Source organism: Hordeum vulgare, chromosome 6H (assembly GCF_904849725.1).
Source record: "Hordeum vulgare subsp. vulgare chromosome 6H, MorexV3_pseudomolecules_assembly, whole genome shotgun sequence".
Classification (NCBI taxonomy): Eukaryota; Viridiplantae; Streptophyta; class Magnoliopsida; order Poales; family Poaceae; genus Hordeum; species Hordeum vulgare.
This window is the reverse complement of record NC_058523.1, coordinates 170,048,953-170,070,218: the sequence shown is the minus strand read 5'-3', so window position 1 is coordinate 170,070,218 and position 21,266 is coordinate 170,048,953. Positions and strand designations below refer to the sequence as shown.

Below are 21,266 nucleotides of genomic sequence, written 5' to 3'. Positions count from 1 at the left end.
AAGCAAACGTAGTGAGACCGATTGGAATTTCATTTCTAATTCTATTTAAGAGATGTATCTCTTCCAAGGTCTTCACGGTTTCAACACCCTTAGCAATAGGTATACTTGTTTTGGGTTGAGGAACCTTGGGTACGTTAACGAACCTAGGTCCCTTCCTTGCGGGGGTTTCTACCTTTTTAGTCTTGATGGAGGATAGAGTAGTTCCTAAAGTTTCAAAAATATCCTCGATCTTATCAATCCTAGAATGATCCACATCATGGGATTTAAGGGTCTCCAAAATTTTGTAAATTTTGTTCATGGAGCTATCAAGTCTATTTAAGTTCCCTTGAATCCTACGATCTACTTCATTAATTTTACTCATGCTTGGCATCTCTAGCTCTAATTTCTCAAGTTTACTCATAACATGAGATAAAGTGATATCATCCTTTATGTCAACAATAGGTGGGATTCCGACAAGATTTTCTATAACGTTAAGAGCCTCCCCAACGGGAGCTTCCAAGAAATTCCCTCCTATTGTTGTGTCTAGAACAAACCTATGCCAAGAAGTAATACCAACATAAAAATTTCTAAGCAAAATAGTGGTGGATTGCTTCTTGGTGGCTCTATCTTGAGAATTTTTAATTCTATACCAAGCATCTTTCAAACTTTCTTCAACCCTTTGTTTGAAGGTGAGAATCTCTCCTTCGGGTGCAACACTAGAAACAAAGGATTTAGGCATACTGACTAAACAAAGCAAAGTAACTATTTTTATGTGGTTTTTGGTATAAGACTCTAAAGAAAAAAACTAGAAAGCAAACTAACAAGACTAAAAAGCAAAGGTAAAAGATAGAATGCAACTCCCCTATCTTAAAGACTAGAGTCCCCGGCAATGGCGCCAGAATTTTGCTTCATGACGAGTTGATGGATATACTTCTTGCCCCTCGTTGGTTACCCCAAGTGGAAGGTGGAGATGTAGTCAGCAGCAGATTTCCCTTACACGGAGACTGTAAGGTTTATCGAACCAGGAGGACTCCTAGGCTCAACAAGTAGGTGTCTCCTGTCCTGGTCAGCAGAAGACGTGGACCTGCACACACAACAAATAACTTTGCTCCCAACGAGTAAAGAGAGGTTGTCAATCTCTCCGGCCTTGTAGTTTGCAAAGGGTCAAAACACAAGCAGGAAAGTAATAGTGATTGCAACGAAAAAGTAAATGAAAGCGGTAAATGATGGAGGTGTAAACAATGATGGTGATATGGATCGGAGTCACATGATGTTCACTAGTGATGTCTCTCTCCGAAAATACGATAAACAACTATGCTTGGGTTAACAAATCACAGTTGGGCAATTGACAGAATTATGATCGCACCGCAATGCTAATTATGCTACTTGATAGTTAGAGGTTCAATAGTAATGGACAGTACACCAAGACAAGTAGACCGTTTATTCATCAGCATCTACTTACTAATCATCCACCTTGATATATCTATCCAGAACATCTCTCCGGTATTAAGTTGCGAGCCCCACCCAAAATGTAAACTCAAAGCAACGGACAACTGCATTATCGAACTATGCGTAAGGCAAACAATCCTTGCAACCATGGTCACAAGCACCGTTTTCTCCCTCGTGGCAACCAGCACATCCCCTAGTCTCATGTTTCTGTCACTCAAGCTAGACATCGAGGGACATGAACCCACAATCATGCATAACACTCCCTCTTGGAGTTACAATCTACTACTCGGCCAAAGCAATAAATAGCAACGGAGAACATGCATGAATCACTAAGGAACATAATATAAAAGGATAATCAAATATATAACTCATAACAATCTGAACATAATCTCATAATCCATCAGATCCCAACAGACCGAGCATAGCAATAGCAAGAGAATTACATAGATGCCTTGATCATGTAGGGCAGCTCACAAGGACTAACCATTGAAGCACAAGATTGGAGAGAAGACATCAAATAGCTATTGGTCATGGACTCATGGTCCAAGGAGGACTACTCACTGCACGTCCGGGAAGCGTCCATGGCGGTGGAGAAGCTCACGGAGGTCAATCCTCCCTCCGGCAGGGTGCCAGGAAGAGGTCTCCTCACGCTCCCGATCTCAGAAGCGTTGCGGCGGCGGAGCGATGGAGAAATTTGCGATTCCAGAAAGTCTGCGAGGGTTTCCTCTCGAGACTCTAAATATAGGCCAAAGGAGGGCACCGAAGGAGGTGGGACCCACCCAGGCGACCTCCTGGCGCGGCATAGGGCCTGACCGCACCAGCAGGCCGCCTGGGAGGCCCCTGGCCCCCCTGGCCCATCTTCGGTGATCCGGAAGCTTATGTTTTGCTGATTTTTTATATATTTTTCTAGATTTTTTCGGGCTTCGAAAAATTGGGTAAAAGCCCATGCAAAATAGACATCAGCCCACAAAAACTAGCACTGGGTGTACTGAGTTAGTAGGTTAGTCCAAATATGTGTAAAATGATATAAAAGTGTAGCAAAACATATAACAATATCACCCAAAAGATCATGGAATAAGCAGAAATTATAGATACGTTTGGGATGTATCAGTCGTACACATTTGCGTGTATGATTAGCGTACGATCAAATCGAGAGCGTCACAAAGGAGATGCGAGAAAAAAGTGCGACAAAACAATATTTTTCCACTATATGAATAGAAATGACATGCTTGTAAAATACACATTTCTGAAATTATAATCATTTTTTGATCAATATTTTTTTATATTTTTATATTTTTTCTGTGGCAATGCATGGGCATTCAATCCTAAAGATTTTCTCATCCACTTTGTCGAGTCATTGTTCTTCATTCCCTTGTTTTTCTTTCATTTTCAATTCTATGTTGTTGTCCTTTTATTATCTGTCTCTGTCTTTTCCATCATGTTGTTTTGATACCGCTTTCGACACAAGCTGCTAGAAGTCGAGGCCGTGCAGTTTCGTGTTCAGTTCTACATGGAAAATGAAGGGACACACTCTGCATATGTGTAGGTCATGTAGTGAACCATGTTCCACATATAACTTATGTTTCAGTCATTCTTTGTACTTTTCAAGGGTGGGTCGAAGAAGGTTTTCACTGGGTCTGATTTTAGATAGGTTGGATGGGCTTATCAAATTTCTTTTTTATGGTAGGGGGAACCATGCTTCATGAGTGTTTGATGCTCTAGATGGGATGCGTGGGAGGTGGCCTCAAAATTTATGTCCATGTCTTTTTAGCCAAACCAATGTGTAGTTCACGATATGCAGTATGTAAGAATGTCATGTGTGTTGGATTTTTTCATGTGTACTTTCCACTTATGGGATGAATGGCTATGTGTTGTACACAGGAGTCAGCCTTTTTGTAATATGCATTTTTCTCACATGAAGAAAAAACTTACACCTCCTTTTCTAACTGGAACAAGAAGACTACTAATAAAATACTTAAAGAATCTTCAACATACTAGTGCTAAAATAGGAAACTAAAATAATATTTGAGATCAATAAAAAAATCCATAGAAATATACATTTAAAGAAGGCTTAGACGGTGGCGATAATGAAGATGGATGGAAGGAGTGGTGAGGAGGAATGTTTTCTTTCAAGGAGTGGATGATTATGGAGACAACTATTGTCGAGGAGAAGGGACATGAGAGAGAATCATGACATATGTTCAACAAAGATTTCTCAATTACAACAATTGTTTTATAACTATATTCTTTTATTCTGTGGCAACACACACACATTCAAGTAGTATATCCTAATTGTGGGAGGAGGACGTAGCCATTGAGCTGTGGGCCACGAGTCTCCCGGTCTTAGTTTCTTGTAGGTTGAGGATGGCGGACTTGTGCGTATCCGAGGCCTCTGTATTTACCTCACGCTTCGTTGGTGAGGTGAGCCTCCTAATGCTCCAACTAATTACTGGGCATATTGTATCACTCATGGGAACACAATGCAATTCTTCATCGACTACACTACTACTCACGAAATTGAAGATAAGCCATGATACGAATAGAGCATGAGGACAACCACCATTATTTTCACGGAAGCACGCCCCATGCCGCGCCGATCCAACCGCGTGTGTGTCAACATTCACGGCCTGAAGCCTGCCGACCAGAGCCCCACGACGCGTTATCCGTCGAGGCACACGGCGACCACATCTTTGTACCGAGCTCCACCAACACACCCAAATTTGATCGGAGGGATCGGCGGCCCAAGCCACCGTTGCAAGCCGGGGTACACCACCGCACAGAGCACCCCACCACACCCATCACGAGCAGCACTTTCACCGTCAAATTGAAGCCTCATCGTCACCAAAACGGATCTATGCCGCCGCTAGATCGGGATCGCGCCGTCGCTAGAGAGGGAGAGGAGTCACGCTAATGGAAGGCCCTGCCATCACCGGCACTGCTCGGGCATCGCCTGACAGAGACCCCCGGTGATGGCGAGGGAGAGGTGTTGGAGGGGAGGGCCGGCGGCCGACGGGACTAGGGTTCCCCAAAGCCGCCACTATGAGCGACATTGGGTTAGCTAATATAAATACCAATGTAGTCGGTTCTAATTTTATTAAACTAACCTTAAGCAAGTGTGGCAAAAGAATGTGATAGACTGTGACAATCCAAAGCATATAACCAAATAGCCCCTAAGGGCATCTCCAGCGCCGACCCTCAAACCTCCCGCAACCGTTCAGACTACGCTGAGTGAAACATGGAATCTATCTAATGTCATTCTGTATCGGTCCGTGGAGCGGTCCGGACACGATGTCTCCTGTAAACCGAAAACAAACCGGGGGAGGGGGCTTTGCGGGGGTCCGGACACGAGAAACGTCACTACCTACCCCCGGCCCACCCAAAAGAAAGGCGGAGCCTGCCCTTTTATAGCATCACACAGTGTTTCCCGCACCAAAATCCCTCACTTCTCTTCTTCCATTCCCCGCCGCACTCGAGGAAAAGAGGGTGAAGATCGCCGCCAATGCGGAGGACCCCAAGATGTTGACCTTGAATGTCAACTCTTTAGATGCCGACACAAGAATCATCGTGCAACCCGTCCGCTCCCAGATGTTGCAACGACAGAAAGATGAGTTGGGGCGGAGGACTATGAGGACACGACGGAGGCAAGGCGGATGCGACAGAGGCTGCCTATGCGGCGACGACGACACCTCCTTGATCGGAAAACAGTTGGATGAGATTCCCGGTCTGGCAGGGTAGAAATGTATGGACTGTCACACTGATGTTCTTTTGGATACGAACATGTAAAATCTAAGTATATTTGCGTCTTTTGGTTGTGGTCCAATGTGCTATGGATCGAATCGGAGTACATTTAAATTTGAATTTATTGGCGGACATATACATGTTAACATTAAGTATGTTCCTTCTATATTCATGTCCATGAACTGATCTCCTTGTTCGCGGGCGGATGCGGAAGAAAATTTAGATTGTCGAGTGCATCTATTTTTGTATTAAGCAGTTCGATACATACTTCCTCCATCCAGAAATACTGTCGGATGAATGAATGTATTTGGATGCATTTTAGTTTTAGATACATTTATTTTTAGTTATTTTTACGATAAGTAATTTCGAACGGAGGAAGTACTTTGCTAGAGCTCAAATTGACAAGAAAAGAATGTATCAAATAATCACAAGGCATCCTCTGTTGCCTTTTCTTATGCATTTCATCAAACATTTGACATATGCAATAATTGAAAAGGTTGACGGCTCCATCCATGGAGCAGCGGCCTAAGAAGAGCAGCAATCAGCTCAGGACGAAAGCAGAAACCAGGGACAGTACCTCGTCGCTACTGCGACTCCTCATCGTGGTTCTTACAACTGCGACTCATAGGGGTAACAGAGGTCGCGATGCCGAGCTAGGGATGTCACATGGCGGCGGGATGCAGGCGCAGGCGCAGGCGCACCACCGCGGGAGATGCCCTAGAGATGTTAGAGGTGTGGGGCCCAGGCCATCGACGAAGAGGAGGACAGATCGGATATGGTGCGTCGCTGGTGGCTCCGGCGGTTGGATCACGGGCGGCGGCGGCGGCGACGGGTACGAGTCGAACTCGGATTGCGTGGTTTCTACGCGGCGGGTCTATATCAGGCGGGCTGCGGAGATAGATCGCATTTTCCGTTCGATTCGACGAGCAAACCATCTCCTGGATAGATCACGCGCGACGTTCTCCTGGTGGTGACCTAACAGCCGCCGACGGCGACGACGACGGCGAGCAAAGAATCCGGCGAGTTTCCTCTTTTTCTCCTCCGATCATTTGAATTTTAGCATCGCAATCGTTCTATTACTTCTTTCGCTTGTGCAATCACTTGGTCTTTTCTGTTCTTTGGTGTCTTCTTCTTCTTTGTTTGCAGAGATGACTAACCATGTCGCCGCGAATCTGCCGCCGTTGCTCCCTACCCCGGCGCGCTGCCCCCTCCTCACGCCTCCTCCGGCGATGTACACGGCTCGTGTGGAGCTGGACAGCAAGAAGCAGCAGCCTGGACGTGCCTCGATGAGCCAAAGCTGGATCAAATACAAGGTCGACCTGCCTGGGCGTGCTTCCCGGAGCTCCAGCTGGGTCACTGACAAGAAGCTCCGCACTTTGAACGGCGGCGTCGAGCTCGAGCGCCTCGGCCGCGTGGAGATGCCGAGGGAAAACTGGAAGAGGCCGGCGAGCCGTGCGCCATCCGTCGACCGGTGCGCGAAGAAGACGAGGCCTCCGGTTGAGATGGTGGCAGCCTCGGAGGCACCAATCCTCGCTGGCCCCGCGCCGTCGACCGGCCGGTTCGAGGCAAAGCCTATGGCCGAGATGGTGGCAGACTCGAAGGTGGCATCCTTGGCTGGCCCTGCGGCCTCGGTTGACTCGACCATGGTGGAAGCATCACCCTTGACTGGCCTCGCTCCGTCGACCAACCGGTCTGAGAAGAAGCTGGAGCCTCTGACAAAGATGGAGGCGGACTGGGAGGAACCATTCTTCGCTGGCCCGACATTCATCTTGTCGCCGGACCCGAGCGAGCTGCCAATGCCGACCTTCATAGTGTCGCCGGACCCGAGCGAGCTGCCCATCCCAACCTTCCTCTATAAGGACAAGCTAGCTAAAGTGCTTGCTAGATTAGTCGCTCCGATGATCCTTGATCAGCAACAAGATTGAAGCTGTTTTCAGTGTGCAGCTAGGTCGGCATGCATGTATGCCAATCTGTCCTTTCCGTGCGTGGGTGCACATGATCAATACAATTACTAGCATTTGTTTATTCTCGAGCTTGGCACTGAGCGATCGTCTTGTGCATTCTGCATTCTGCATTCTGCAAATAAGTGTCAGCCACAGCATACTCTTTCGTAAACAGAGTCATTCTCACAAACACCTTGAGGGCGTGAGCAGAACAGGCGTAGTTGCCTCCTTCACGGAGGCCAAGCTCTGGTCGAATCGAAGACGGCCAGGCTCCTTCTCGGACGTTGCCATCTTTTGGATGAGCTCCGTGAACTGCTTGATCGCCGTGACCCGTGCGCGTCAGCGGTCGCCGCGTTGGAGGTGTCTCCAGCGGGCTCGGGGACAGCGGGTCTTTGCTCCCTCCGGCGGGTGCTTATCCGGCGTCCTAGCATCTATCGCCGCCGGAGCCGCGTTCCCCGACCACGCTAACCTCCCCGCCGCCTCGGCTACAACCGGCGCTCTCCCCGTCGCTGCGGCCCCCCGGCTCACCCGCAGGTGCGTTTCACGTCGCCCAGCGCAAGGCGCGTCCCTCCTCGCCATCTTCAAGCTCTGACCCGTGGGAGTGCACTCCAACCTGCGGTCAACGAGCCAGCAGCCTGCGGCGGCGACGGCTATGGCCCGGCCCGCAACCACAATAGCATGCCCACCAGCCACCATATCTGTTTGAAGTGAGTGAGTGAGTGAGTTTGTAAGAGAGGAAGCTCAATCAAACATTACTATGATGCTCCCTACGCCAAATTTTGGAAGAGAGGAAGCTCAATCAGACATTACTATGATGCTCCACATCCACAGCATATATGATTGCTCAATCAGATCAATGACATCTGGAATTTTCCAGGCGCAGCTTTTGCGCCAACCAAATATTATGCTATCATATACTGATTCAGGCCATGTTGGAAGTAGCATATGGATTGTTTGACAATATTGTTTTTCCCGCTTGCTTATCGTAGGAAGAGGAGATACCAAGTGTAACACCTGGTAGCACTGACTTTGTCGAGCCCATTTAGCAAATTTTCAAAGTGGGTAAGCTCAACCAGGCATTACTAGCCAACCACAGTACCTTCTTGACCTGCTTGAAATCCCACAACATATGGACACATATGCGACATGCTTTGATAGTGATATGTCATTTGGTTTTACATGTGCAAATTTTCAGGTTGCAATTTTTTTTAAATCATCTTATTTTATTTTTCTTATTTATAATAAGTTACATGAAGTATATCTTAGAGCAAGTGCAAACCTCCTCATTTTAAAGCTTACAACCTTTATGCCTAAAATAGTTTGGTTGCGGCTGGAAGTCAGTGTTGTGAAGCAAGCTTTTGCGTCTACCTCAGGGCAACAAGCCATCTAGAATGGTCATTGTTCAAAAAACAGTGGGGTCTCTGTTTGTGTAACTTTGAGATGGTGATGTTTATATTTGTTTCTGGCCTTGGCGCTCAACAATTTTATACTGGATTAATCTGACTCATAGAACAATTTTTTTCTATAACTGCATTCATTCATAGTTCATACACCAAAACAACATACTGATGTGGTCACTATTTACTCCCTCCGTCTAATAATATAAGATCGTTCGCAAGCTGTTTTAGCTTGCAAAATGATCTTATATTATGGGACAGAGGGAGTACTATTTAGGTGGATCGTGTTCGTGCAAAACAGATCTGGCATGTTAGAGTACTATATATAACCATGTAACCTTTTGTATTTACCCCATTATATAAGGGGTTTCCTGCATATTCTACATCTGTACGTGTATATTTCTTAACATGGTATTAGAGCTAGGTCAATTTTTTGCACGTCAGAACTCGTATTGTTGATCTGCTCTGGGCCGCCACGCTCATCCCTGGCCGTCGCTCGTTGCCGCTGGCCCTCGACGCCTGTTCTTTTCCTCCTGCAGGTCAAGGCCACGCTCGGTCTCCTCTCCCGATCCCTATCCAATCAACGCTCACGGGCTCCTGGATTTCGCCCCCGCCTTCGTCTGTCCTGTCACCAGCCTCCTGGATCCCGATACCAATCCCGTCGCCAGCCGCGGAGTCCGCCTGCCTGGAGGTGAAGGCTACCTCGGGGCTATTTCCTCGCTTGGTCCTCCTGCCTGACGCTCACGGACTCTATTGAGCCGCCGTCCTCTGCCGTTCCGTCGGATCTCTGCCTGACGCTCACGGAATCCGCCAGGCCGCTGTCCTCGCCACATCCTGTTGCCAGCCGTCGTCGTCTACCGTTCCGCCGGATCCATCGCTGCCCTCGCTGGTTCTTGCCTCCAGCCGTCGTCTGCTGCAGTTCCGCCGGATTCTGCTGCCGGTCTCACTGGACTCCGCCGCTGTTGGCCTCTACCGTTGACGGATCTCCTGGCCTACTGCCGTTCCATACCTGCTGTTGTCCTCATCAGCCGTCGGACGATCGCTGGGTGACTCACGTGCTGTTCTAGTTGCTGCTGCTGCCTGTTAAAAAAAAACAGGCGTAATGTCTTCGTCATCCGGCTATGTCATTGTTCCTCGTTGTCCGATGATCTTTGACGGTACCAACTACATCGAGTTTGTTGGCTTTATGCGCATTCATATGCGTGGCCTGCGTCTCTTGGGTGTTCTTTATGGCGAGGTCTCCAGTCCGCTGTGTCCGGTTCCTCCTGTGACTCCTACTCCGCCGACGCCACCGATTCTTGCTGCGGATGCTCCTTGGACTGCGAAGGATGCAGCTAAGCTTGCCGACGAGGCTGTTGTCAGTGCTTATGATGAGCAGGTTTCGACTTATGAGGAGGCTCTTTCCACCTATCATAAGGCTCTGTCTTCTTACACCCACTGGCTTGATGATGATGCTGGCGCCGCAGCTGTTCTCGCTGCTAGTGTTCTGCCTCAGTTTGCCTCCGAGTTTCTGGGCCTTCCTATTGTGTTTGAGATGTGGACCCGTCTCCGTCAGTGCTATCACCCCTCTGGTGATGCCTTATACTTGTTTGTGGTCCGTTAGGAGCATGCTCTTCAGCAGGGTGACTCCATTGTTGATGATTTCTATGCACATAGTTCTGCTATCTGGCGTCAGCTTGATTCTCTCCAGACTGCTGGTTGTCGTACTTGTCAGTGTTGCCAGGCTATGCAAGCTGCTTTGGAGTTCCATCGTGTCTACGAGTTCTTGTCACGGCTTCGTAAGGAATTTGAGCCCAAACCTGCTCAGTTGTTTGCTCGTGGCCGTATTTCTCTCATGGAGGTGCTTTCAAAGATTCATGCCGAGTTCCTGTTATGCCACCTGCTGCACCGACTCTTCGCCCCAGTGCTTCGCCGCTCCTGCCCACTCCTCCTGGCGGTCCGGACCGCTCTCGTCCTCACTGCGGCTACTGCAATCAGGATGGTCATGTTGAGTCTCGTGCTTCCAGAAGAAGCGACACCTACGTAAGGCACATTCATCATCTTCAGGGACCTCTACTTCGACATCTTCCGCCACAGCCTTGACTGAGCAGGATATTCTAAGGCTTAAGCGTCAGCTTGCTGCTTTAGGTTCTTCTTCGACGGGTGCTGCAGGTTCTGTGACTGATGCTTCTCGTACTAAGCAACCACCCTCTACGCAGTCACGTACATCCTCGTGGGTTCTGGACTCCGAAGCTTCTTTTCATATGTCTTCTCATTCTTTCAATTTGTCCTCTCTTAGATCGCTTGATTTTCCTGTTCATGTACTCACTGCTGATGGTACTCCTCTTTCTATTGCTAGTCGAGGCAATCTTACCGCAACTTCTTTTTCTGTTCCTGATGTTGCTCATGTTCCTCGCCTTACCATGATTTTTTTATGCTGGTCAACTTACTAATTTTGGTTGTCGCGTCATCCTTGACGTTGACTCTTGTTATTTTCAGGATCATCGCACGCACACTTTGGTTGGGGCTGGCCCTCGCCGCCGTGACTCTCAGGGTCTTTGGGAGCTTGACTGGCTTCATGTTCCTTCCGCTGCCACCACTATCGCCAGTCCATCCGCTTCTGTCGCTTCAGCTAGCAGCTCCTTCCAGCAGTGGCATCATCGACTTGGTCATCTTTGTGGTTCTCGTTTGTCATCTTTAGTTCGTCGAGGCCTTCTGGGGTCTGTCTCACGAGACGTCTCTTTAGAGTGTTAGGGTTGTCGGCTTGGCAAATAGATTCAGTTACCTTACCCTACCAGTGAGTCAGTTTCCCAGCGTCCTTTTGATTTAGTCCACTCTGATGTATGGGGTCCGGCTCCCTTCGCTTCGAAAGGGGGTCATCGATACTATATTATTTCCATAGATGATTTCTCTCATTACACTTGGTTATATTTTATGACTTCTTACAGTGAAGTTCTATCCATATATAAGAGTTTTGCTACCATGGTGCACACTCAATTCTCTTCGGCTATTCGTGTGTTTTGTGCTGACCCCGCTGACGAGTATATTTCCAAGATGTTGTGTGGTATTTGTTAAGCTTCATGCACTAGCCAGCGCAACCAAAAGTCCGAACTGATGGAAAGGGCTAATGCAATCCACATATACTGTAACACCCCCTCTCACGTGTGACGGAGAAGACAAGTCAACACGTGCAACCGGAAGAGAGTGACGGCGCGTGAAACTCACGTATGACTCAAGAGGCCTTTACGTGGACACAAAGTGGGGCTACCAGCAATTTTTAATAAATTGCGAAAGCCAGGACTGGAACTCAAGACCTTAGGCTCTGATACCATGTTAAGCTTCATGCACTAGCCAACGCAACCAAAAGTCCGAACTGATGAAAAGGGCTAGGCAATCCACATATAGTGATACCATGTTAAGCTTCATGCACTAGCCAACGCAACCAAAAGTCCGAACTGATGGAAAGGGCTAGGCAATCCACATATAGTGTAACATGTGTGAGCTAAGGTCTTGAGTTCAAGTCCTGGCTTTCGCAATTTATTTAAGAAATTGCTGGTAGCCCCCCTTTGTGTCCACGTAAAGGCCTCTTGAGTCATACGTGAGTTTCGTGCGCCGTCGCTCTCTTTCGGTTGCACGTGTTGACTTGTCTTCCCCGTCACACGTGAGAGGGGGTGTTACACTATATGTGGATTGCCTAGCCCTTTCCATCAGTTCGGACTTTTGGTTGCGTTGGCTAGTGCATGAAGCTTAACAGTATTCTTGCTGAGCAAGGGACCCTCTCTCTCGGTTCTCTTGTCCTGGTGCTCATGCTTAGAATGGTGCGGCTGAGCGCAAGCATCGTCACCTTCTTGAGACGGCTCGTGCATTGATGATCGCCGCCTCTCTCCCGCCTCATTTTTGGGCCGAGGCCATCTTCACCTTCACCTATCTCATCAATCTTTAGCCGTCCGCTGCTCTACAAGGTGGTGTCGCTTTCGAGCGTCTTTTTGCTCGTTCTCCTGATAATTCGACGCTTCGTTTATTTGGTTGTGTTTGCTATGTTCTTCTTGCCCCTCGTGAACGCAACAAACTGTCCGCTCAGTCTGTTGAGTGTGTTTTTCTTAGGCTATAGTGATGAACATAAGGGCTATCGTTGTTGGGATCCTATTGGTCGTCGGATGCGTATTTCCCGGGATGTGACTTTTGATGAGTCTCGTCCCTTCTACCCGCGTCCATCTTCCTCGACCTTTTCAGTGGAGGATATCTCTTTCCTCACGTTTCCTGACATACCTATCACCCCCGCCAGCTTTTGTCTCTTCGTCTTGACGATTCGCCACCACCATCTCACACGGTTTCCTCACCTCGCATGTTACCGGATTCTGCACCTTCATCCCCGGTGATTTCTTCGTCTCCACCCCCTGATTTTCCCTCGACGATTTCTCCTCGTATTCTTTCATCTTTTCCTCAGTATTATACTCGTCGTTCACGTAGTGTGGATGCGTCTATTGATGTGTCGTCCTCCTCGTCTCGGCCTACCTATGGCTTGCGTCCTCGTCCGCTTCCGCCTGTTGATCTCCTTGATTTTTCAACCGCTAGTGTTGTTGTTCTTGAGTCGACTTCTTATCGCCAGGCTATTGTTAATCCTGAATGGCAGTTTGCGATGGCAGAGGAGATTGCTGCTCTTGAACGCACCGGTACATGAGATCTTGTTTCTCTTTCTCCAGGTGTCCGTCCATCACTTGTAAGTGGGTCTACAAGGTTAAGACTCGCTCTGATGGTTCTCTTGAGCATTACAAAGCTCGTCTTATGGCTCGTGGCTTTCAACAGGAGCATGGTCATGATTACGACGAGACTTTTGCTCCTGTGGCCCATATGACCACTATTCGTACACTTCTTGGTGTGACCTCTTCATGCCACTGGTCTGTATCTCAACTTGATGTTAAGAATGCCTTTCTTAATGGTGAGCTGCCTGAGGAGGCATACATGTAGCCACCACCTGGGTATTCTGTTCTTGATGACATGGTATGTCGTCTTCGTTGCTCTCTCTATGGCCTTAAGCAAGCCCCCCGTGCCTGGTTTGAGCGTTTTGCCTCTGTGATGACTAACGTTGTTTTTCAGCGAGTGCTCGTGATCCAGCATTGTTTGTTCATCTTTCACCTCATGGTCAGACTCTTCTTCTTCCCTATGTCGATGACATGATCATCACTCGCGACGACCCCGAGTATATTGCCTTTGTAAAGGCCCGTCTTAGTGAGCAGTTTCTTATGTCCGATCTTGGACCTCTTCGCTATTTTCTTGGGACTGAAGTCTCTTCTTACTCGTGCTGCTCTTACTGATGAGCGCATTGTTGAGACTCTCATCGAGCTCAATGTTCACCTTCGTGATACTGATGGTGACCCCTTGCCTTGTTCCGACGCGTTATCATCATCTTGTTGGGAGTCTTGTCTATCTAGCTGTCACTCGTCCGGCCTCTTATCCGGATCATATTCTGAGTCAGTTTGTCTCTCCTCCCACTTCGGTTCACTATAGTCACCTCCTTCGTGTTCTCCGATATCTTCAGGGCACGATCTCTCACTGTCTATTATTTCCTCGCTCCAGTTCTTTACAGCTTTAGGCCTATTCGGATGCTACGTGGGCTAGTGATCCCTCCGATCGCCGTTCACTTTCTGCTTACTGTGTTTTTCTCGGTGGTTCTCTCATTGCCTGGAAGACGAAGAAATAGACTGCATTTTCCCTTTCGAGTGCACAGGCTGAGTTGCGAGCTATGGCTCTTTTGACGGCTGAGGTGACTTGGTTACTGTGGTTACTTCAGGATTTTGGTGTTTCTGTCACTACACCCACTCGGCTGTTCTCTGGCAGTACAGGTGCTATTAGCATTGCGCGCGATCCTATGAAGCATGAGCTCACCAAGCATATTGGTCTTGATGCTTTCTATGTGCGCGCTGGCGTGCAAGATCAGGTTATTGCTCTTTAGTATGTGCCTTCCGAGTTACAGTTGATGGATTTTCTGACGAAGGCTCAGACTAGACCGCAACATGGCATCTATCTCTCAAAACTCAGTGTTGTTCATCCACCATGAATTTGAGGGCGGGTGTTAGAGTACTATATATAGCCATGTAACCTTTCATGTTTACCCCATTGTAGAAGGGGTTTCCTGCATATTCTACACCTGTACAAGTATATATACTGGCCTATAGCCTTCTGGAAATACAAGTTGCATATTTCCTAACACTTAGAGTATTAAGTGCATAGATAGCTGACATATTTAACCGATAATACTCGGAAATGATTAACATTGACAATGAAAGTAATTAGCTTTTACTAGAATAAGGTACCTTCCTATTTAATTCAAGGATGCTCTGATGTACTTTTTTATACCTTCCCCTGCTATACTACCCTGTGCTAGATGAATCTTATTGGTTTGCTACCAACATTTGGCATTGCCAATATTTGGTAAGCCAACAATTGGCAAAATCAAAAGTTGCCAACATTTGGCAACCTTTTGTGAGATTGGCAATGAAATTGTGCATGCAACCAATCTCTAGCCAACATGTGTCAGTTCCCAAAATTTGGCATGGCAATTTTTGGCATCATACCAGTTAGGCTAGATATTTTTCAACCTGATGTACTATTCATGCCTAGAATATATTTACATTGTTTTTATCATGGCACATCTGCTGTGACAGAATCTCCATGATGCATATTCACAATCGATAACAGATTTTGTGCCTACTTTGCTTTCTTATGCACCGTGCTGTTAGCTTGTGGGAGAATCGGTAAAAATAATTCTGACATGAAACAGTGTTTGCTTGTTCTGACATTAGTGGTTCCTCGGCGTTTCTATATCTAACTTATTTAGTTTAGCAGTTCAAGAGGATGCTTTCGGGCGAGACACCCTACTTATGTAGGAAGAAATGAAGTCAACCTGCTCCAGGGTTGTACTCCCTCCATCCCAAAATAAGTGTCGATGATCTAGTACAAAATTTGTACTAGTTTAGTACAAAATCCGCGACACTTATTTTGGGACGGAGGGAGTACATGACAACAATAGGGACACAAAGTTGGTCTAATTGGCAAGGCTTCTGGGTTAGTTAGCTCTTTACATATGGTAATTTAAACATCTGGCTCTCATATAAGTACTTCTGAAATCAAGATTTGTTTGTGATTATCATTAAAGTAAAGTATTCTTTCTAAATCAGCTTTAGCTAGGGGAGAATGGAAGAAATATTCTTTCCTTAATCAGCTTTAGCCAGGAGAGGCTAGAAAGGAGACGAAAAATGTCATTTTTGTGATAAAATATCACGGAATGCCGTAAACTGTTCTTATTTTCTAAACTCAGTATTTACAAACATTAACCATATCTTTTGTGCTTAGATCAGATCCACAATCCAAGGATGCAATAAAGCATGTTTTAACGCCATAGGCTCAGTCATACTATTACTATTATAAATCTTATTTGTCATTAGATAAATTCTTGGACCTGAAAACTGGAAACGAAAGAAGTACACAGACTAGGGGAAAGGTTCCTAGCGCACATTGCAAGTAAAGTTTTTGTCACTATGATAGGTTGGAAGCCTGTAATCAAGCTAATCACCAGATGACCCTGGATATTGATGCTTTAGTCTACTTTCCATTGCCTTATAGGCTGAAAGGGCCAGTCTTTGTTGTTCAATCTAACTTACACTCTTTCTATCCTCACTTTTGGTCTCTAAATATTACATGCTTTCTTGGCTTCTTTAGTATAAAACTACCACTTGATTATTGATGCTTTCAAAAAAAAATCAGCAAACTCAAACTGATGCTCAGGTGAAGCCTGCTAGCCTGCCATCAGCTCGGCGCCAGCCACCACCGGCGCTCCCGCCCGCGTCCAATGGCCGGAGGCCAAGCAGGCAGATGTTTGCCGCAGGCCCAACCGGCGCATCCCGTGACCCTTGCTTGCTGGGTGCTCTCTGCTACCGACCCCTGAGGTACGCAGATTAAGCTCTTGTAGAAATCATTGATCAGCTGTTTAATTTGTGTGGCATTGTAGCATCTTTGTGCGATAATTCCATGGATTTTTCTTAATTTCTTTTGGTGCATGTTGGTTTCTGAAGGATTACGATCATGGATTCGTTGGGGTTAGATGGAAACTGTATCGAGCTTTAGGGTTCCATCCTGTTCTACCCATGATTTTAATCTATTAACACGCCAGTCTGCTTAGTTGGTTAAATACGTTATGTTGTTGGTGGATCACTAATTTCTTAACTGTATGTTAGTGTGCTAGACTGCAAATTAGTAATGGTTGTATGCTGTCCCTGGAGATTTTATATGATATGTACTCAGCAGTGATCCTGGATAAACATTCAATCACCTTTCACATGTGTAGCAAAGTAAATAGTGAACGACTGTTTATACAATCTCGAAAAACAATACAATTAAACACTGTTGATGTAGCTCACTCGCTAATCATTTTCATTTACATGACGATGAAAACAGGGTTTCACCCCGCTTTGTATTACAAAGCAGCCAACCAGAACATCCGATGATAGGTGCTGGGGCGGAAACAACACAGTCACGCCCAAAAGAAATGGAAAAGAAAATAAAAAAGAAGCAAATGCCGACACCGGCGGATTGACAGAAAACACAAAAGACTCGCGACCGCCGTGCCCACCAAGAGTCTTCCATCAAGCTCCAGGACTCCGAAGCGCCGGTACCCATCAACACCTCCAAGAAGGAATGCGGCGATGACGACGCTGCTGCCAAGGGTTTCCCCCGGTACGCGATGTGGCGCAAGGAAGGGTAGCCCCGACGCCCTCCAGGAAGGTTCGGGGACACCCAAGGGCGTCACCGCATCAGTGTCGGCCGGGCCGACAGGGGTTTCCCCCGATCCCAACTTGCACGTCGGGCGTTCCGGAGCCAGCCACCAAACCAACCGACACCCTATACCAACACGGTCTTGAGACCCCTGCGCTGTCTCACCACGACACCGTAAGGAGAAGCCTGCACAGCGATGAAGAGGAGCCGGGACAAGGAGCAGCAGCACTGTCGACACGCGGGAGGGCTCAACCTCCACCGTCAACGACGGTAGCCGACCGGATGCAATAGCAGGAGCATACCAGGCCCGTGGGCCCACAGGCCTGGCCGGGACCCCCCCGTAAAGCTCCCGCCATCACGTTGCAACAGGCATGCCGTCGGCAATGCCGCCCCCTGGCCAAGCTGCTCCGCCTCACCACCATGCAGAAGACACCGCAGCCACGCCGGGAGCCAGCCCACTAGGACCCAGATGGGGCCCGCAGGCCAAGGAGCAGCGCCGCCGGCCACCCCGCACCACCACGCCGCCCTGCCGCCAAGGAGCAGCGCCGCTACCTCACCCGTCGCCGGCCACCATCACTGGGTCGCTTGACCGCAGCCGGCCTAGCTGCACCGCCGCCGCCCCTGCCCCGGGAAGGGGGAACGCGCGCGCGAGGAAAGGAGGGCCCGCCGCCGCCGACACCACCCGGGCCAGCACCGGGGGCGCCCGCCGCCGGCGGCGGGGGAGGAGACGATGGAGGAAAATGCCCGTGGGGGAGGAGCTTGCGTGCCGCCCCGGCCACCTCCCGGGAAGGCGGCGCGAGGGCGGATCTGGGAGGAGGGGGAGGGACGGGGGCGGGGGCGGGGAGGGGGAGGGAGGCCTGACCGGCGGCCGGCAGTGGCGGGAGGGCCGGCGGCGGCGGACGGGGAAGGGCGGAAACCCTAGGTTGCCCCTGTCGCGGGAGCAAGGAGCGGTCGGCCTCACCATTTTCATTTACATGGAGTACAGATTGAATGCCAATAACTTAAGATACCGAGTTTACCAGGGATGTTGATCTTGCTGGGGCTGGAGCCACTGACTTGGTGGTCTTGCTGAACTGAGGACAATTTAAATCATGTCACAGCTTGGGCGATGATAACAATTACAAGTCTTTAGCCAATGCCTAGCTAAGATTTTCTGATCATATAGGACTCCTACTCCAAAGAAAACAACGAAGGCAGTCATGAAGATGATGACCTCACTACCATTCTGTTTTATGGGGTCAATGGAGACAAGACCAGCTTCTGCCGAACCACAATGGTTTGCAACCATAGGGCCACACAGTTTTGGGTTTCCACCAAAGCTAGAATTTGGAAACGTGCTAAACTGGCCCACGTTTGGAATAGAGCCTTCTAAGTCATTATTAGAAATGTTGAATCTGGAAAGGAAGTGCAGATTTTTCAGTGCAACTGGAATTGTACCAGTGAGATGATTATCAGACAAGTCAAGCATCTGCAGGTTCGTGAGGTTGCAGATCTGTTCTGGTATCTGTCCAGATAATCTGTTGGAGCTCAAGTTGAGTGAAAAGAGTCCTTGTAACTGTCCGATCTCCTCCGGGATCATACCACTGAAATTATTCATGGCTAGATTAAGCGCTTTAGGAAAAGCACTGGGCATGAGGTATTGCATAAATTTGTTCTTGTTCCAAACAGGCAGCTCAAAGAAGACCTTTGGTGGAGTGGTATTATCTGATTCTAGCATTGGCATCTCCATTAAGGCACTCGGAATTTCCCCTGTAAGGCTGTTGTTTGATATATCTAGACAGAAGAGAAAATGTAGGCTGCTGATCCATTCAGGTATCGGTCCAGTTAGCTGGTTGCCTTGCAAAAATAGCATCCCCAAATTCGGTAGCTTTGATAACCAATCAGGTATTTTTCCGGACAATGAACAATGATTTATATAAAGAACCTGAAGATTCTTGAAACCATCAGTGCTGACATCTTCTGGCATGGTCTCATGCAGAAAGTTGAACCCAAGATAAAGGGTGGTGAGGCTCCTGGAACTGCTAAGGATCTGAAGTGTTCTTGTGATGTTTGTAAGAGATATATTAGCAAGTGATAGGAATGAGAGGGACTTCAGATTGCCTATTTTTTCTGACAATTGACCATGGAAAGGATTGTAAGATAGCCGTAGTGCAGTCAGCTTGCTGCAGGAGTATATGCTCTCTGGAACTGTGCCGGTGAAGTTGTTGAAAAGAAGATCTAGTTTTCTTAGATTGGACAGGCTTACGAAGTTGACCTTGGTAAGTTCACCGCTAAATTGGTTGCTGTTGAGGTCAATTGTTACAAGATTTGTGCAGTTGCTTAGACCTGTTGGCAGCACCCCTGACATGCTGTTGTGTTCCAAATGCAGCTCCTCCAAACTCTTCAGATCACCTATAGACTCTGGAATGTTGCCGCTGAACTCATTCCCCCCAAGATCAAGGGTGACCAGATTTATGAGCTTGGTGATGCCACCGAGATCCCCTACTAACCAATTGTTTGGTAACGAGAGGTGCTCTAATGAGGTGACCTTGAAGAGTGCATCTGGAAGTGTACCACTGAGGTTGTTGTAGCCAGCACTGAGCAATTTCAGCGCCGAGCAATTACTGAGTCCTGGAGGGATGTTTCCACTGAGTTGGTTGAAGCTGAGCTCAATCACAGCAAGAGATGGCGCGCTAACACATGGGGTAGTTGGTATCTGACCAGTAAATCTGTTGCTGCTGGCATTAAGAACAACCAGGCTCTTCATCGCCTCCCATGTTGTCGATGGTAAACTGCCCGTAAACAAGTTGCTTGAGATGTTGAGTACCTGCAGAGGCCTTGCAGGGGTTGAAGATGGCAGCTCGCTCAGGCCTCCTGTCAGGCGGTTGAAGCTGACGTCAAGAACAAGGATGCTGCTGGATGACACTAATTCCGGTGGCAAGCCACCGGTTAGCAAGTTCCGGGACAGGTTGAGGCGCAAAAGCCCGGTGAGATTGCCAAGGAACGGCGAGATGGCCCCCTCGAGGCCTAGAGAAGTCAGCGAAACATCAGTGACCTTCATATCTTGATTGCAGGTGATCCCTTCCCATGCGCAGCAGTCAGTGTCATGCCGCCATGACGCCGTGAGGCCGCCGTCCCGCGAGAGCCCGGCGAGGAGCTGGTGAAGGGAGCTCTTCTCCTGCTCGGTGCAGGAGCTGGTCGGAGAGACCAAAGAGACCAGCAGCACGAGAGCCAAGCCAAGTGAAGGCATGTGAAATTTCTTGTATGAAAAACAGTGGCTGCATGGTGTTGTGGTGGAACTGGCCATTCTGAATATTTTTGTTTGACAGTCTCCAGAAACTGTCCATTCCGAAAGCATTTCTAAACTGCCATTTCCTAAATAAAATATAAGAGCTGTCCATTCGGATTCTGTCAGTTTTGTTGAATATTTTCTGTTTGAAATTTTTGGTGATGCATTTTGACGCGACCTTATGTTTCTTTCTGAGGTGCTAATAATATGCCGTGTTAAGTCGAGTGTTGACTAGCGGTGTCTCACTGGTAGTTGAGTGGCTAATAATATTTCGTGTTAAGTAGTGTCACTGTATTTCAATGGGTGTGCATATATGTCATGTATCATTGTACAGGTGGCTAGTAATGTTTCGTATTAAATCGAGTGTCGATGCTATTAAGGGTTGCTGCTACTCAGATGCAATCTTCTCTTACAAATTATATTCAGATTATTATGACGTACAGGAGCATGACAACAGACTTTGAAGACTGCAACTGCACGCGTACCACTTTACGACTTTGTGGAGGTCTGGAATTCATATTGCTTTGTACAAAAGTCCACCACAAATTCTTATTGCTTTGTACAAGTCCACCTCACAAAGTCACAGTTCCACACTTGGAAGGAGAAGATCCTCAGCTGATGGGCATGTGTCTGTGAACGCTTGGAGCATCTACAGCCGAACCCATGTGTCCGTGAATATAGTAGATCGTCTTCGATTCTCCTTATTTAAGTTACAGTGTAAGTATTTTGACACGGTTGTAA

At 47.8% G+C, this 21,266-nt stretch overlaps 3 protein-coding genes across 3 annotated transcripts; 2 read left to right on the top strand and 1 right to left on the bottom strand.

Annotated features, from left to right (window-relative positions):
* The first annotated feature begins 6,314 nt into the window (after window positions 1-6,314).
* On the top strand, window positions 6,315-7,191 carry LOC123403291. Its single transcript, XM_045097242.1, has one exon. The coding sequence runs from the start codon at window positions 6,315-6,317 to the stop codon at window positions 7,089-7,091; it is 777 nt and encodes a 258-aa protein (XP_044953177.1). The 3' UTR covers window positions 7,092-7,191.
* On the top strand, window positions 7,129-11,465 carry LOC123403292. The gene is made up of 2 exons (XM_045097243.1): window positions 7,129-7,643; window positions 10,985-11,465. Exons 1-2 carry the CDS (start codon window positions 7,129-7,131, stop codon window positions 11,184-11,186), a joined length of 717 nt encoding a protein of 238 aa, XP_044953178.1. The 3' UTR covers window positions 11,187-11,465.
* Window positions 11,466-18,140: 6,675 nt separating this feature from the next.
* LOC123403290 (receptor-like protein 2) lies at window positions 18,141-20,685 on the bottom strand. The gene has a single exon (XM_045097241.1). The coding sequence runs from the start codon at window positions 20,592-20,594 to the stop codon at window positions 18,342-18,344; it is 2,253 nt and encodes a 750-aa protein (XP_044953176.1). The 5' UTR covers window positions 20,595-20,685; the 3' UTR covers window positions 18,141-18,341.
* Between the last annotated feature and the right edge of the window lie 581 nt (window positions 20,686-21,266).

Coding starts and splice junctions, on each gene's coding strand:
- LOC123403291 (XM_045097242.1), top strand. CDS start 6,315: ATGACTAACCATGTCGCCGCGAATCTGCCGCCGTTGCTCCCTACCCCG.
- LOC123403292 (XM_045097243.1), top strand. CDS start 7,129: ATGCCAATCTGTCCTTTCCGTGCGTGGGTGCACATGATCAATACAATT. Junction 7,644..10,984: donor GCCCCCCGGCTCACCCGCAG/GTGCGTTTCACG, acceptor TGTTATTTTCAG/GATCATCGCACGCACACTTT.
- LOC123403290 (XM_045097241.1), bottom strand. CDS start 20,594: ATGCTTTCGGAATGGACAGTTTCTGGAGACTGTCAAACAAAAATATTC.